This window comes from Notechis scutatus, chromosome 1 (assembly GCF_049901735.1).
Source record: "Notechis scutatus isolate UNSWTSFEM ecotype Mainland chromosome 1, rNotScu1.2, whole genome shotgun sequence".
Lineage (NCBI taxonomy): Eukaryota > Metazoa > Chordata > Lepidosauria > Squamata > Elapidae > Notechis > Notechis scutatus.
The window spans coordinates 161,424,406-161,439,519 of record NC_142009.1 but is presented as its reverse complement, the minus strand read 5'-3'; the positions used below and the strand labels follow the sequence as shown (position 1 = coordinate 161,439,519).

The window sequence follows — 15,114 nt, the reverse complement described above, 5'->3', positions numbered from 1 at the left end:
AAAGTTGCCAAGATTGGAGATCCCTGCCCAAGACAGTTGCCCTGCCTTGGCGGCGCGTAACACGTTTTGAGCCCCTTCTCGGGCACGGTACCCTGAAAGCCCTCGAGTTGGTGCTTTGATGCCCCGATTGCTCCGCCCTCTCCTTTAAAGTATTTTAGGGATTTGACTACGTAACGTCGAGTTGTTTCCTAGAGACCGCAGACAGATTTTATCCATATAACAACCCATCTATCCCGAACCCGGCCTTTCAGCGGTGACGGCCATCGGCTCTGTAACCGAGTCCTTCCACTCGCTGCTGATCTCGTTTTTTCTTCCCCAACGTAACAGCAGCTGCCAAGAAAACTTCCTTTTCCCCGCCTTTTATTCAAAGAGCTTTCATTTTGCTTATGCCAGGGATCTCCAAACTTACTTATGCCAGGGATCTCCAAACTTAACAACTTTAAGACATGTGGACTTCAACTCCCAGAATTCCCCAGCCAGTATGGCTGGCTGAGGAATCCTGGGAGTTGAAGTCCACAAGTCTTAAAGTTGCCAAGTTTGGAGGCCCGTGGCTTATGTTATTGGGAACCTTTAAACGCACGCCCCCCTCCCGCCCCCAAACGAATAGCATGCAGGAAAAAAAGAGAGGCCTCCCCTTCGCCGAAACCTATGAAGAGATGCAACAACGCAGGCGTCATGGGATGGACACTCCCCTTTAAAACGGGGTTGGGTTGCCCAGCAGGAGCCCTTGTAGGGAAAGAAAGCCGCCTTATTGAATATATAACGCGAGGCTCCGGAGCAGACCTGCGCCTTATAAAGCCGCGTGAATTTCCTTCTCCGTTTTCTCTGCGCAGGCCTTTACGCCGAGGTCACCAGGGGCCGCTCTCAGCTGGCGGGCCGCTACCCGGCTGCAATACTTTTCTCCCGATCTCTTCGCGCGGCTTCCCCTTCCGGCCAGCAGAGGCGGCGGGGATGGCGGCCGGAGCGAGCGGGGAGCAGAGCAGCACCCGGGAGAGGCTCTTGGCTGCCTTGGACGATCTGGAGCTGCTGGCCAGGTGGGCGCTGCCGGCCGTTGCCCCGTGAACCACTCCGGGGCCGCCCTTCGGGCTCCGCTGCGAGACTTCGCGCTGGCCCTGGAAGAGCCGAACCAGGAATTTAATGAGGGGCTCGTGTTCTTCTTGTGTCCCGGGCTCCTATCCTCAGCCAAAGGGGGTGGCTTAAAATGGGACTCGGGGCGTCTCGACGTGCACATATTATTGGGCGGTTAATAAGTAACCCAGTTTCTAATTATTGATTTCTAAGTTCATCTGACAAAGTGAACTATTTATATCTCGCCTTTTATTACTTTTACAAATAACTCGAGGCGGCGAACACGTCCGATGTACCTTCCTCCTCCTATTTTCCCCACGACAACCCTGTGAGGTGGGTTGGGCTGAGAAGAGAGTGACTCGCCCAAAGTCACCCCGCTGGCTTTCGTGGCAAAGGCGTGACTGCAACTCACTTGCTTTCTGACCTGGTGCCTTAGCCAGGAGCCCAAACTAGCTAGTGGTTAACCATAAAGTGATGTTTTCTATTTCCCTGCAAAACGGTTGCGGAGGGCTGGCAGACTTGAGAACCATCAGTTGAGGGGGGAGTGCGCTCACGTTGAATCTGGCTTTTGTGTGAAAATTGTTCTTCAAACATTTTACATGTTCAAGTCTGTGGGTGCAGAAATTACTTTTCTGAATTGAATGTAGATTTATTTTGATGCACCTCAGAGCAGAATTTTAAAGATTTGCTTTACATTGCAAATGCTACTTCACCTGACAATCCATGGTCATTAGCAATTGATGAGTAGGGGAAAAAATTACTTATAGTGGCGGAGCTGGTGCCATAGCAGACAGGGTGTAAGCTTTAAACAACATGCCTTTTCTAGCTCAATTTTGCAAACTACTGTATGTATTTTTAAAACTAGAATCCTCATCCCCATTTGCTATCTTTTTACCATTAAGACCATTTAAATTGTTTTATTTTTTTTACTAACCATTTATTTATCAATCATATTTTTATAACAATTATTTCCCTCAACTATCAAATCTAACTGGATTTACCCCGATTAGCTGAAACAACAGGGGAGTGAAATTTAAGATGAAAGGAAGACTTGATTTATTTACTTTGGAGCAATGGATACTAGACTAAAACTGTCTCCTTTTTGCTCACTTATATTGTTTTGCTTTAGAGAACTGATTGAAGTTTTGGCAATTTCAAGAAACCAGAAGCTAGCACAACCTGGGGAAGAGGGCCAGGTAAAGAGTTTAAATTTTTTATAAAACTATAGAAAACATTATTTTGTTAATTACATGTTGACCAGCCTGAAAAGAAAAGTAGTATGTCTGTTTCTCTACTTTTACTGTAATGTTACATACACTTTACTTTTTTTTTATCCAGGCCCTGAGATTTATAACTAGACCTATTACAATAGAATAGAATAGAATAGCTATTACAAGATTTGGATTTTATTGGAAATCCTGAAATTGACAAGTTAATGTTTTCCTATAACATATAATTTGTTGCATAGATCCTGGAATTGTTAATTCAGCGGGATAAAGAGTTCCAAGAATTGATGAAACTAGCTCTTGATCAAGGGAAAATCCACCATGAAATGCAGGTATTGGAAAAAGTTGTAGAGAAAAGAGACAATGATATTCAGCAGCTTCAAAAACAACTGAAAGAAGCAGAGCATATTCTGGTGAGTGACGTGCTTTGTATCTTTTGATGCTTGTGCCTATTAAATCAGTCGTACAGAAAGTTGGTATAGTTTATTAGTATTAAATATACTAATACAAATTAGGCTAGTTTACTTTTAATTTCTTCAATCCTTTCCTTTGGTTGTTATCTTACTGCAAGCCAAAGTTGTCTTTACTTTCTTGAAATCTGTTTTCTTTCTCTGCGCTGTCTGCAGGGTTTTTTTCTCCTTGATATTTGGATGTGCTAGCCGGTAACCATATGAGTATTTTACATGAATCCTAAAGCATGTACTAAAGAAGATATAATGGCTCCTTGAGCCTGAAACCTCTAGTTATCAAATTGTTGCCTGAATTTATGCAGTATGTGGAACTATAAGCAAGAGGTTGAATTGTACAATTCTTTGGACCAAAATCATATTTTGGCTAGCATGCTGTACAAAATCAGTCATTTTAGTTTTTGCTTTAGCATTTTGTATGAAGCCAATTGTCATTTAATTAACAGCCCATTATTTAACTATAATTTAATACAATTTTAAACAGGAAAGATTTTTTTTTGTTAGTATATTGGTTAGAGATACAGCCCTAAAGAAATGTAGAAACATTCTTGGAATCCTATTGAATAACCAAGCTGTTGTTCTTAAACTTTTCCTTTGATTAGGATAACTTGCATATTTCCTAAACTAATTTTAATTTCTGTAAAGAGGATTTATAAAAGAATGCACTTTTTATAAATCAGCATAACAATAAATAGTATTTTGCCTATAGGCTACAGCTGTTTATCAAGCAAAAGAAAAACTGAAATCAATAGAAAAGGCAAGAAAAGGTAAGTGTTGTTTTTAATTATTTCTTAGGAAGTCTGTTATCACAACAGACTAAGTTGAACATTGCATGTCTCATGAAATTTATAAACATTTGTTTCAATCATAATTTATTTTCATCAATAATTATGTATTTTTAAATTTTCATGGTACATTTGAAAAACAAGACAATTCAGTAGCATATCATTTATTCCTGTTCACTTCATCATTGGCAGCTTGATACAGCTGTGACCAAAACAAATTGAATAAAATCTTGCAATCTTCTATGAGATCTTTGAGTCCAACAATAGCTGCCTGCCAGAGCAATTATTTAGAAGAGGACTGAAGTGAAATTAAAAGGAGTACTTGAACAACATACATATTCCTGGTTTAATTTCTCAAGCTTTGTAAGTTTTTGGTGCTTCACGGGATGCTAGATATAATTATGAGAAGGGCAATGGCCTTCCAGATATTCGAAAATTGCAACTCCCAGCATTCTTTACATTAGAGCAACAGGGAATTGTAATTTAACTATGTAGAATTATAGAGCAGAACAGAAAGTAAAACTACTGGAATGTCTTTGTTGTCTGTAATATATTCTTGAATCAGCAGGGAGGAATGTTCTGAATGTTTGGCTTTTACTGCATGATTTTTGTACAAGAATTTAATTTGAAGATACAGGAATTATTTTAATTTGGGGATTTCAAAGAGAACCATCATACCATATGAAAATGTAGCACCTTACAAGATACATTTCCATTATAGAAGAGAAATTGAAATGCAAATAGAACTGCCCAAAAGAAAGAAAACAAAAGGAAATGATCCTTGGATAATGTTAGTGCTTCTACATTTTTTTACTTGAAAGGACCACTAGTGAATTTTATGTTACAGAATGGATGGCTGCATGCATTCATTGTATCTACATTTCTTACAGGAGCTGTTTCTTCTGAAGAAATAATTAAATATGCTCATAGAATTAGTGCCAGCAATGCTGTTTGTGCTCCTCTAACTTGGGTGCCAGGTAAATAATAAATATGTCTATATCATCTTATTTTTACTGATAGTAGGTATTTTAGATATTCTTTGGTAACTGCAAATATGTTTATGTATACTACTACTTGGTAAATTTGATAAGACAGTTGTAATGAAAATACATAATTTCTATCATGGGAGGTTTAGTGTTTGGGATTATTAAGGTGAAAGATGCTTTGGAGCACACGCAATTCCTTGAATCTGCCTTTTAGAATTAAGCTATAGTTGCAGAGGCAGCCCGAGAAAAGGTGCAGCTACTTTAAGGAGTTGTCAGTACTCTTTGAGTGCTACATCTTTTTTCTTTTGACACTTGAATTCTGACTACTGAATGCATGCTCTGTGCTACCAAGTGATCAGCTGTTAACTTATCTAAGATTTTTTAAATGAAGAGTATGACAAGGAAAATAAATTATTTGTTCATTCATGCTATTTCTAAAGGCCATTCATGAATGACTTCAGGTTTACAGAAGGTTAAAACAAGTAAAGGTAAATGAAAGCAATAGTAAAAATAATCACAATAAAAGAAAAACCACTATTATATATTTGATTTATATTTGCTTATTCGGAATTGCAAACAAAATCATTATTTTTAAGGGGATCCTCGAAGACCATATCCAACTGATTTGGAGATGAGGAGTGGTCTTTTGGGTCAGATGAACAATCCTTCAGCAAATGGAGTTAATGGACACTTACCAGGAGATGCACTTGCAGCCGGCAGATTGCCAGGTAATAAAGATTTAAGAGAAATGAGTCTGCTGTCAAGTGTGTTCGTATGCATAATTTGCATAGATATGTATGGGATATGCAGTGTGGAACCTTAGGCATGACAAATGTTGTAAATCTCAGAAGTTAAATGACATTAGGAAAATAAAGAAAAGTCCCTTGAAATAAACTATTTAAGAATTAATTTATTTAAAATAAAAGTAGATTGAAATATATTCAAATAGATTAAAAATGAAAATATTAAAAGCATTTACTTATCACTGTAGTGAAATTGTGTAAAGTATTTGCACAGGCTTGAGTAAAAGAATTATTTAAAAAAATAGCTAGTCTGTAATGGAAAAACAAGTGATACTATGAAATGTAGTAGAGGGACATACGATCAGGATGTCTTCAGCTGTTTTAGCACTTAGCAGGATTTTGAGTTATATAGTGCCCCATAGTGCTTTACAGCATTCTCTGGGTGGTTTATAATGTCAGCATATTGCTCCCTTCAATCATTTTACCAACCTCAGAAAGACTGAATCAACCTCCAACTCGATCAGGATTAAACTCCAGGCTATGGACAGAATTTGTCTTCATTCTAACCACTGCACCGTTAGGACTTGGGGTTTTTGGAATATCAGCATCACCTTACCACTGAAGTTGAAACCTATGAAGGGAATAAGGTTGCCTTCTTTTTCTGTAAGATGCTTTTCTGGTGAAATTGTACATACTGCTAATTTTAGAGGAAAGACGACTTCTGAGGGATAAATTTAATCCTGTGAATTTTTTTAAATGGAAAAAAATAAAGCTTTACTAATGGTGAGAAGAATTAAGCACATGAATTTCTAAAGAAGACAAGATTCTGGTAGTTTGTAATAGCCCGAGAAATAAATTAGACAAAAATAACAAAAGGGTGGATAGGTGGCTTGGAAAATAGTCAGAAGTCACTGTTTTCAGTGCTGTTGTAACTTCAAATGAATGGTTGTAAGTTGAGGACTACCTGTACAAGGCACTCTTAGCATCAGAGGATTTAATGGGAAAAAGAGTTATGTTCTTCTTAAATCAGTGGGAATTGTGTGACAAGTTTACTTTTTGTAAAATTGATGTGCAATTTTATACCGTAAATTTCTGGTTGTCAGAAGGTTCCTCCATGTCATTTTATTATTAAAAAAATAAATAAGAGCATGGAGTAATTGTATATTGTACATTTCTTTTTTCTTTAGATGTACTTGCACCACAATATCCCTGGCAATCAAGTGACATATCAATGAACATGCTTCCTCCTAATCACAGCAATGACTTTATGTTAGAACCTCCTGGACATAATAAGGAGAATGAGGATGATGTAGAGGTTATGTCAACAGATTCATCGAGTAGCAGTAGTGACTCCGATTAGGGCCTGCATCTGAATCACTTGATTGTATCTGCATATACATTCTGCATTCCAGATGGAGGCTGCTGTACCAAGGAGGAAACTTAAAAATTCATGAGAATCTTTCTCTTGTATTTGATAATATGACTTTATCCCAGAATGTCAGATAATTGTTGGAATAGGGTGGAGGTAGCCACTGGAAATATGTTATGCTCTGACATAATTTATTTTGGTATGTGTTTACTCATAAAAATGTTTTTGCACAAAATAAATATCTATGAAATTGCAAGTTAGCTGTTGCTTGTGAATAGAGTAACATTTCTATAAACACTAAAGAATTGCACGGAGCAACTGTCACCAATTCCTTAATACTGTACATTTTTATAGTAAGTCTTCCAGTCTTTCAAAATAGATCTTCAAGCATCAGAGATGTGGGAGAAAATTCCATTCTTCAATGCCATTAAAGAAGCAGTCTGAGTAAAAGTCTGCTAATCGATCTTTAGATCCAATAATCTTTCCAATTGCATAAAATCAGAAAATATTTAGATGAGACTTCCCCAGGCTGCTACTCTGCATGTGCATTTGGTAATACTCTACCAGCACTCCTACTTCCTAGACTTTTTGTCATGAGGGTGTAAAATAGTTTTGTATGAATTTTGCTAGTAGAATTCATTCACAATCAGGTTATGTATGTAGCAAATAAGAGCTTTTGCATATAAAATAGTAAGTTTTTACTAAAAAATACTGAATGTATTGTGGTTACCTCATGTCTTGTTTAATGAATTTTAGGGAAGTGAGGTCATAAGGTCATGTAATGTCTCCCTGAATCATGGAGTTGCTGGTCCCAATTGTGACTGCTAAGTGCAGACAACCTGAATTTTTAACAGTAAGCTAGGCCCATTAAACATGTCCCAAGTCTGGCAACCAGAGAGTATTCAGGAGGTGGCTTTGGTTCTCGATCTTGGAGGACAGAGACAATGAATTCAAGATGACAGTGGAGGGGAAGGCAAGGAGGTCAAGGGGAAAAGGAGAGAGAAATGGTGTTGGATCATCAGAAGCCAGGCAGGGCAAAGGAAAACATCAGTGATAGAAGCTAAAGACAGCCATAGAGAGAAAGTACAGTATAATGAAGAAAGGGCTAGCTTTTCAGTGGGAGCACTCGGGACTTGGCCTTCCCAACGAACTACAGGAAGAGGTAAATTTTAAGAAACCTGAGTAATAGGAATGGATTCAAACACCCTGGAAACCTTTTTCTTAAAAACTAATTTATTGATTAAATCAGCATTGGCAAATTCTCTATATTAAGCCAAAATTAAATTGATTTACTCTGTGAACTCAGCCTGCCTGTTTGTTATACTTGGGCACATATTCCTGACTGTTCCAGGTTACCAGGATGGATTTTTTTCACTCTTTGCTGTTTTATCTTATCTGCTGAGATCCCCTGCTAAAATACTGCTCACGTCAGTTTTAAAACAGCAGTCAGTTTTTAAAAAACAAAAACAAACGGCACTTTTCTCTTGGATCTGTCCTGTGCTAACTTTTTCTTTCTAATTAAAATATCCCCAAATCAAAGGCTTTTTGTTTAAAAATAATTTTCTTGAAAAAAATTAAAGGCTCAGTTGACACGAAATGGATTTTCATAGTTCCTGGTTAACTCAGTTAACCATAGGCAAAATCCACACAATATATTGAGCTAATATGGCTGAACACATTTTGGTTCAGCATTATCATGCAAAAATAACTAATGGAAAACTAAACACAATAGGGGGTTGCATAAAAACATGTTAAGGGTTTTTTTCCCATTATTGGAAACGTTTCACAGGTTTTCATGATGAAAAAAGGCTTGCACACTGGTAGTAATTTTTCTTTTTTTCCAATGGTGGTACTCAAGTCAGAGAGCAAAATGGATTAGAATGGAAGACAGTTTAAAATATGGACCTTTTGTGATTAGATCATATCATTTATGGGGGCAACTATAATACTTTTGCTATACAATCAATCATCTTTTCTCACAGAGCAGTGACAAAATATAGGATGCATTATTGCAGCTACTTTGACCAATAATAAAACCATCAGTATCACAAGTACGCATTAAGCTCTCTATATTAGGATACATCACTATTAAATATGTTGTAAAGAAAAATATGTGAAACTGTGTGCCAAACTACAGCTTTTGGAGGGAATATGATTACTGCCATTCATGCAGTATTGACAGAGGTTGGTTCCAAGTATTTAGAGCAAATGTACAACTTGGCACTGATAACAAAAGTCTCTTCGTAGGGGCCTATTGATAAATTGTTTTAAATCCAGAAAATATAATTTTTAGAAATTTCCAGTATACCCAATCAGGTGGTTTAAGTCTTCTTTGAAAGGATTATAATTTTGTTCTCTTAAGCAGCGTAGGGGCCAGAAGAGTTTATTGGCTGGTGGAAACTCATCCCATTTTACCCATTCCCAACCTACAAAAAGAAAAAGAACAACATTTCAGTATAAGAAGAAAATTAATCTGTCAATGATTGCTAGGATTATGTAGTGTCAGATTGGGAAATGGGAGTTTATTATATAGAGGAAGAAAGTCCCGGGAAAGTAGTAAATGCCTAACATTCCCACAGTGTTATGAATGTGATGCAAAGACATTTTTTAACCCAGAAATGCAAAACGATTTCATCATTTTACAATGCTCCATATGGCTGGGACAGTTGCAAGTGGTGCATATAATGTTCAATTTTAAAGAAAATAAAAGGCATAAAAATCAAAACATTACCAAGAAAAAAAACTTTCATATGCCTAAAACATAGGTACCTCTCAAGAGAAGACCAATTGCATGCAGGTGGCAGCAAATTAAATGCCAATCTCTAATGATCACCAAATCTATCCTGGCAAAAATGATGTATGCCCTGATTTCAAACTGTTTGAATGGTTAATCATTGCTTCAATAGCATACATAAGCACAAGCCCAGCCCTGTTTAATATAGTAGCCCTGAAGATATTAGGTCAAGGGCCATGTTAATCCAACATTTTGTTTCATATGGTAGTTATTACCAAGATATCTCCAGAAAAAGCAGATGGAAACAAACTGTTCTGCATAAAACTAGGTTCAAGCATTCCTGTTTTATTATTACATTTTAGTATAATATCTGAGTTGCAACCTGCCTAATTATTTTGGAGTCTTACAACTTAACATGATACTTGATTACAGAAGTTTAAAACAAATATTGAGTAGACAACTCAAAAGATAATACTGGGACACATTTTCAGTACCCTAGATTCTGGAAGTTAATTCAAGATAAATTAGAGAAGCTTGCAGCCAAAGCCTTGCCTAGATACAATATCAACAAATAAGGGATATGATTTGCACTTTGATACACCCACAAATGTTCAAACAATAAACAAACAAAAAGCAGGAAACCATTCTCACATTGTACATATATGCAGACAATATGGATACAGAGTTTTAAAAAAACTTACTTTCATTTTTATCAGGTTCCAGATTCTTTGGTTCAGATTCATGATTCATATCAATGTCTCCTTTCATTAGGATGGTGACATAATGGTAATTGTCCTTTAAACTGGCAGCATTTACAACTGAAGCAAACTGCACATTTGTTAGATGCAAAGCAGCTTCTTCTAAAGTTTCTCTCTTTGCACATTCTACCAAACTTTCACTGCACAGAGGAAAAGTGAAGGAAATATGAGTCAGCCAGAAAGCAAAAGTGGTCCTATCTGTTTGAAACATCACAAGAATCCAGTTTATATGACAACTAGCAGGCATCTACTCTGAACAAGGTGCCTGAATATTTTTATCAGCTTTATTTGCCCTTATTCTCAAAGATATTGTTTTGCTTATAAAGAAGGGATACTTTATTTTCATTAACTCATTTTCTGTGATGTAGCATAATTAATATTTGTTTACTGATGTAAGGCCTTTTTGTATGTTGAGATAGTGGGAAATCTTTGGTGTTTCAGTAGCTTCAGATTGTTTTTCTTATTTTCATCTTTAGTCTTATATGGGGTTGCACTGCCCCACATAACCTGGTGGCCAGAGCAGGTGCTTAGGGAGGTCTTTGCCCAGTTTCAATCTATGTGCCAGTTATGCCCTTTCCTGTATGTGGGGGTTCTCTGCTTGGTCACTGACGCCCTATTTAATTCGAATTTGGACTATTGCAACATGCACAACGTAGGTCTATCTTTGAAAGGTATCTGGAAGATTCAGGTGGTACAAAATGCAGCTGCATGGGCAATTTTAGGTGTCCAAAGGGTGCATGTAACATCTCTGCTTTGCAAGCTGCATTTGGTGCCAATTTGATTCCAAGTCCAATTCAAGGTGTTGATTTTGACTTATAAAGCCCTACATGGCATGAGGCCAGCTACCTACGGAAACGTTTTGTCCTATTACATCAGCCCATCCCACATGATCAGGTAAGGGAAGGTATGTTGCAGACTGTCAGTTCTCCTGGCAGGGTCGAGGAAGAGAATCTTCTCTGCTGTTGCCCCACCCTGTGGAATATTTTCTTACTCAGGCCCCCACTTTCCTGGCCTTCTGAAAAGGCATTAAAACCTGTCTTGACCACAAACAAAACCAGCATGGTTGCATTAAAAAACTCTGATCAACTGAAAGACAAAAACAACAAGAATAAAAAGTGGAAAGAGGGATACATAACTAAAACAGAATACCAGCATATAGCATGAATCTGCAGATGACATCAGAAAAGCTAGGGCTCAGAAGTAAGAACTAAGACTTGCAACAAATATGAAAAATAAAGTTTCTTTCAATATGTAAAAAAACAAGAAAAAAGTCAAGGAATTCATTAATGGGAGAAGATGGCAAAGAAGTGACAGGCAGCAGTGAAGAAAGCAGAGCTGCTGAATTCATTCTTTGCATTGATCTTTACACAAAAAGAAAAAAAATATTTCAACCTACCAACGGCAATACTGTAGGAGACAGAGTAGGCATGCAAGTCAAAATAAGCAAGAAAATGGTAAGACTACTATCTATTCTAGACAAGTTCAAATCACCTGGACCAGATGAATTACTGTATTTTTCGGACTATAAGAAGCACCGGACCATAAGACAAACCTAGGTTTAGAGAAGGAAAACAAGAAAAAAAAAAGTGTTTGGCTTCTGTGTGTCCCGTTTTCAGCCTCCCCAGCCCCCAGAAGCACTCTGCGGGGGTCCCGTTTCTTTGCCTTCCCTGGCATCCGGAAGCTCTCTGCTGGCCAATTTGCTTCTGGATGCCAGGGAGGGCAAAAACAGGACCCGTGGAGGCTCCAGAGACCATAAACTGGTCCATTTTTTTGCCTGCAGAGAGCTTCTGGATGCTGGGGAGGCACGGAGGGTTTGTGAGGCCAAAACCAGGCCCATATTTGCTCTATAAGAAACACAGACATTTCTACCCACTTTTTTGGGGGGGGACGGGGGGACGGACTGCGTCTTATGGTCTGAAAAATACGACACATTCCAGAGTTCTGAAGGAGGCCGCAGATGTGATTTCAGAACTACTGAACCCTACATTCAAAGATCATGGAGTACCAAGGAATTACTAAAGGACCAGAAAAGAACTGATATGGTTCTCATCTTCAAAAAAAAAAAAAAGGTGAGTGGGTGGGTGGGAAATGGATCCAAGAAACTACAGAACAATCAGCCTGACATCAATACTTGGGAAGATCCTGGAAAAGATAATCAATCAACAGTTCTGTGAATGCCAGACAAACCTTATTGCATTATTTGACAAAGTGACTAAATTAGTGGACCAGCGAAATGCTGTGGACATTGGACTTCAGTATTTTAACGAAGTAGATAACAACCTACTTCTTTGGGTAGACATTATCACCAGATTGATTCGTAGCTGGTTGACCAACTCTCAACATGAAACTACAGGTACATGAAGAGAAGTATACAGTGGGGTAACCCAAAGTTCTGTCTTAGGCCCGGTACTCTTCAATGTCTTCATAAGTGTTTAGATGAGGGGCTAGAAGGGCTACTCATCAAATTTGCAGATAACACCAAGTGGGGGAGAGTAGCCAACACTTTAGAACAGGGGAGGCAATTACTTTTCCCAAGGGGACACATGCAAAACTGAGACGGTTGTGGAGAGCTGAACCAATGGGGCTGCTGCAGCGCCCCCTGCCATCATGGATTGGATAAAGACAGCCACGGACAGTGGAATGCCCAGGTTTGTCCAGAAGGATCTTGATAGAATGTACACTGGGGCTTATACAACAAAATGTAATTTGGTGATAAGAAAAATAAGGGTTTACATTTAGCCAAGAAAAACCAAATGCATATGTATAGAACAAATGGTACCTGGTTTAACAGCAGTAATTTTGAGGGGGATCTAGATATCCTAGTAGATAACCACTTAAGTATGAGCCAGAAGGGTGCCGCAATTGCTGAATAAAGCCAATACAGTCCTAAACTGCATCAACCAAGGGATGGTATCAAGATCACATGAAGTGATGATACCGCTTTATACTACATTAGTAACACCACACTTGGAATACTGCATCCAGTTTTGATCACCACAATACAAAAAAAAGATGAAACTGTGCAGAGAAGAGCAACAAAAATAATAAGGGGACTGTAGGATGAAACACAATGAATGGTTGCAGCAGCTGGGTATGTCTAGCCTAATGCAGAGAAGGACTGAGGTGGCTTGATAGCAGTCTTCCAATATTTGAGGGGCTGCCACAGAGAGGAGAGGGTGAGCCAAAGCACCAGAGGACAGGACAAGAAGTAAGGGATGGAAATTTTATCAAAGAGAGATCCAATGTAGAACTAAAAAGAAATTTTCAAGGAGAATAATTAATCGTTGGAACAGCTTGCCTTCTGAAGTTGTGGATGCTCCATCTCTGGGTTTTTTAAAGAAAGGATTGGATAGACATTTTTCCAGAATGATATAGGGTCTCCTCCTTGAGCAGGGGGTTGGACTAGAAGATCTCCAATGTCCCTTTCAACTCTGTTATTGCTTACTATGACTGCCACTAGAAAGTTAAGCAATCTCTAACATCCCATTATTAGGACCAAAGCCTTTCTTTCCTTTTCTCTCAATTCTCTGCTGCAATAAGGCCAGTAGCAAAATCCCACATTTTAATAGTTATTAACCAGTAATACCAGATTTGGGCTACAAAAAAGAAGAGCAAATCTGTTACCATTCGTCCTCATTTGCAATCAAAACCTAGAACTTTACCACCAATAAAAGCTTAAAAAAAATAACTCCACATAATTAAAACTATTTCTAGCTTGAGCAGGGGGTTGGGCTAGAAGACCCCCAAGCTCCCGTCCAACTATTATTCTGCTACCGATATCAAGAACGACTGACTCCTTACTTACTAATTCTCTTTTTCTCCCTCCTTCCTTCCTTCCTTCCTCAGGGTGTATGAAGCCTACACCTTTTTAAAATTAAAACCACTCATTCATTCAGAAGGCACCCCATCTATTTAACCCGGTGTTTTTCAAAGACTACAGCTGTAAATGTGTGGACTTCCATTCCCGGAATGTTGACTGTGGGATTCAGGAAATTGGGGTCCAAACATCTTAAAGTAGCCGAATATGACAAACGCCCATTTCATCCCATGGCAGGACCCGCCAAAAGCCCCTCCGCCAGCTCCACGTGCGCAGGAGAAATCGGCCTGAGGTACGCCTCCAGCTCACCCAAACTCTAAGTGCCCTCCGGGAAGCTGGAAGAAGCCCTTTCCGACGACACTTCTCCGCTTGCCTACTAGGACGCAACCAGGGTGCCCGGGGCTCCTGATCACCACCCCAACTCCGACCCCTGGGCGCAGCTGCTTCTCCATGGCCGGACCCGCAGAGTTGCGCTCGGTTTAACTCCGCCTACCTCCGCCAGTCGCGCAGCCAATCTGCGTGGGAGAGGCTTTTTTTTTTTTGGCACTCTTCTCAGGGCTCAATTGCCGGTGGCAATTGCCCATTTGGTAGCAGAGACGTTCAAGAAGGGTAATTAATATGTCGATTTAAAAAATACCTTTAAAAGGACAGAAGCCATCTTAAAATCTCCTCTGGGAAACGAAAGAAAAGCCGACTAATAAAAATCTAATAAAAATGCAGTTCAGGGTAAACAAGCACAAAATAATACCAATAGGGGTAAAAACGCCAAACTTCACTTTAAAATGAAGAGGCTGGCTCTGATTTTACCCCTTGTTGCCTTAATCGTGATTTACTGGATTTGCACAGTGTGCACTAGGCCACAAATTGATAACCTTAATGAAGCATCCTTGGATGTTCTTGGAAAAATTAAGCTTGGTCAAACCTGATTAGTAGGTAGTTGGAGGCCACAGGGAATTATAAAAGGGCTAGACTGAGAGGGCCAGTTTATAGTAGTGGTTAAGGCATCAAGGCTAGAAATCAGGAGTCCTTGAGTTGGATTAGCTAGGCCAGTCACTTTTTCTCAGCCCTAGGAAGCGGGCAATGGCAAATCACTTCTGAAAAACTTTGCCAAGAAAATTGGGAACTTGTCCAGGCAGAAGAAAAAAAACCCATATGCAGTGG

General features: G+C 38.9%; 2 protein-coding genes across 2 annotated transcripts; one reads left to right on the top strand and one right to left on the bottom strand.

The window, feature by feature from the left end:
* Positions 1–637: 637 nt before the first annotated feature.
* Positions 638–6,904, top strand: MED4 (mediator complex subunit 4). Its single transcript, XM_026679050.2, has 7 exons — positions 638–1,034; positions 2,198–2,264; positions 2,537–2,707; positions 3,471–3,528; positions 4,437–4,523; positions 5,129–5,260; positions 6,463–6,904. Exons 1-7 carry the CDS (start codon positions 649–651, stop codon positions 6,633–6,635), a joined length of 1,074 nt encoding a protein of 357 aa, XP_026534835.1. The 5' UTR covers positions 638–648; the 3' UTR covers positions 6,636–6,904.
* Positions 6,905–8,377: 1,473 nt separating this feature from the next.
* NUDT15 (nudix hydrolase 15) lies at positions 8,378–14,454 on the bottom strand. The gene is made up of 3 exons (XM_026679054.2): positions 14,263–14,454; positions 10,080–10,276; positions 8,378–9,070 (listed from the first exon to the last, which is right to left on the bottom strand). Exons 1-3 carry the CDS (start codon positions 14,403–14,405, stop codon positions 8,934–8,936), a joined length of 477 nt encoding a protein of 158 aa, XP_026534839.2. The 5' UTR covers positions 14,406–14,454; the 3' UTR covers positions 8,378–8,933.
* Between the last annotated feature and the right edge of the window lie 660 nt (positions 14,455–15,114).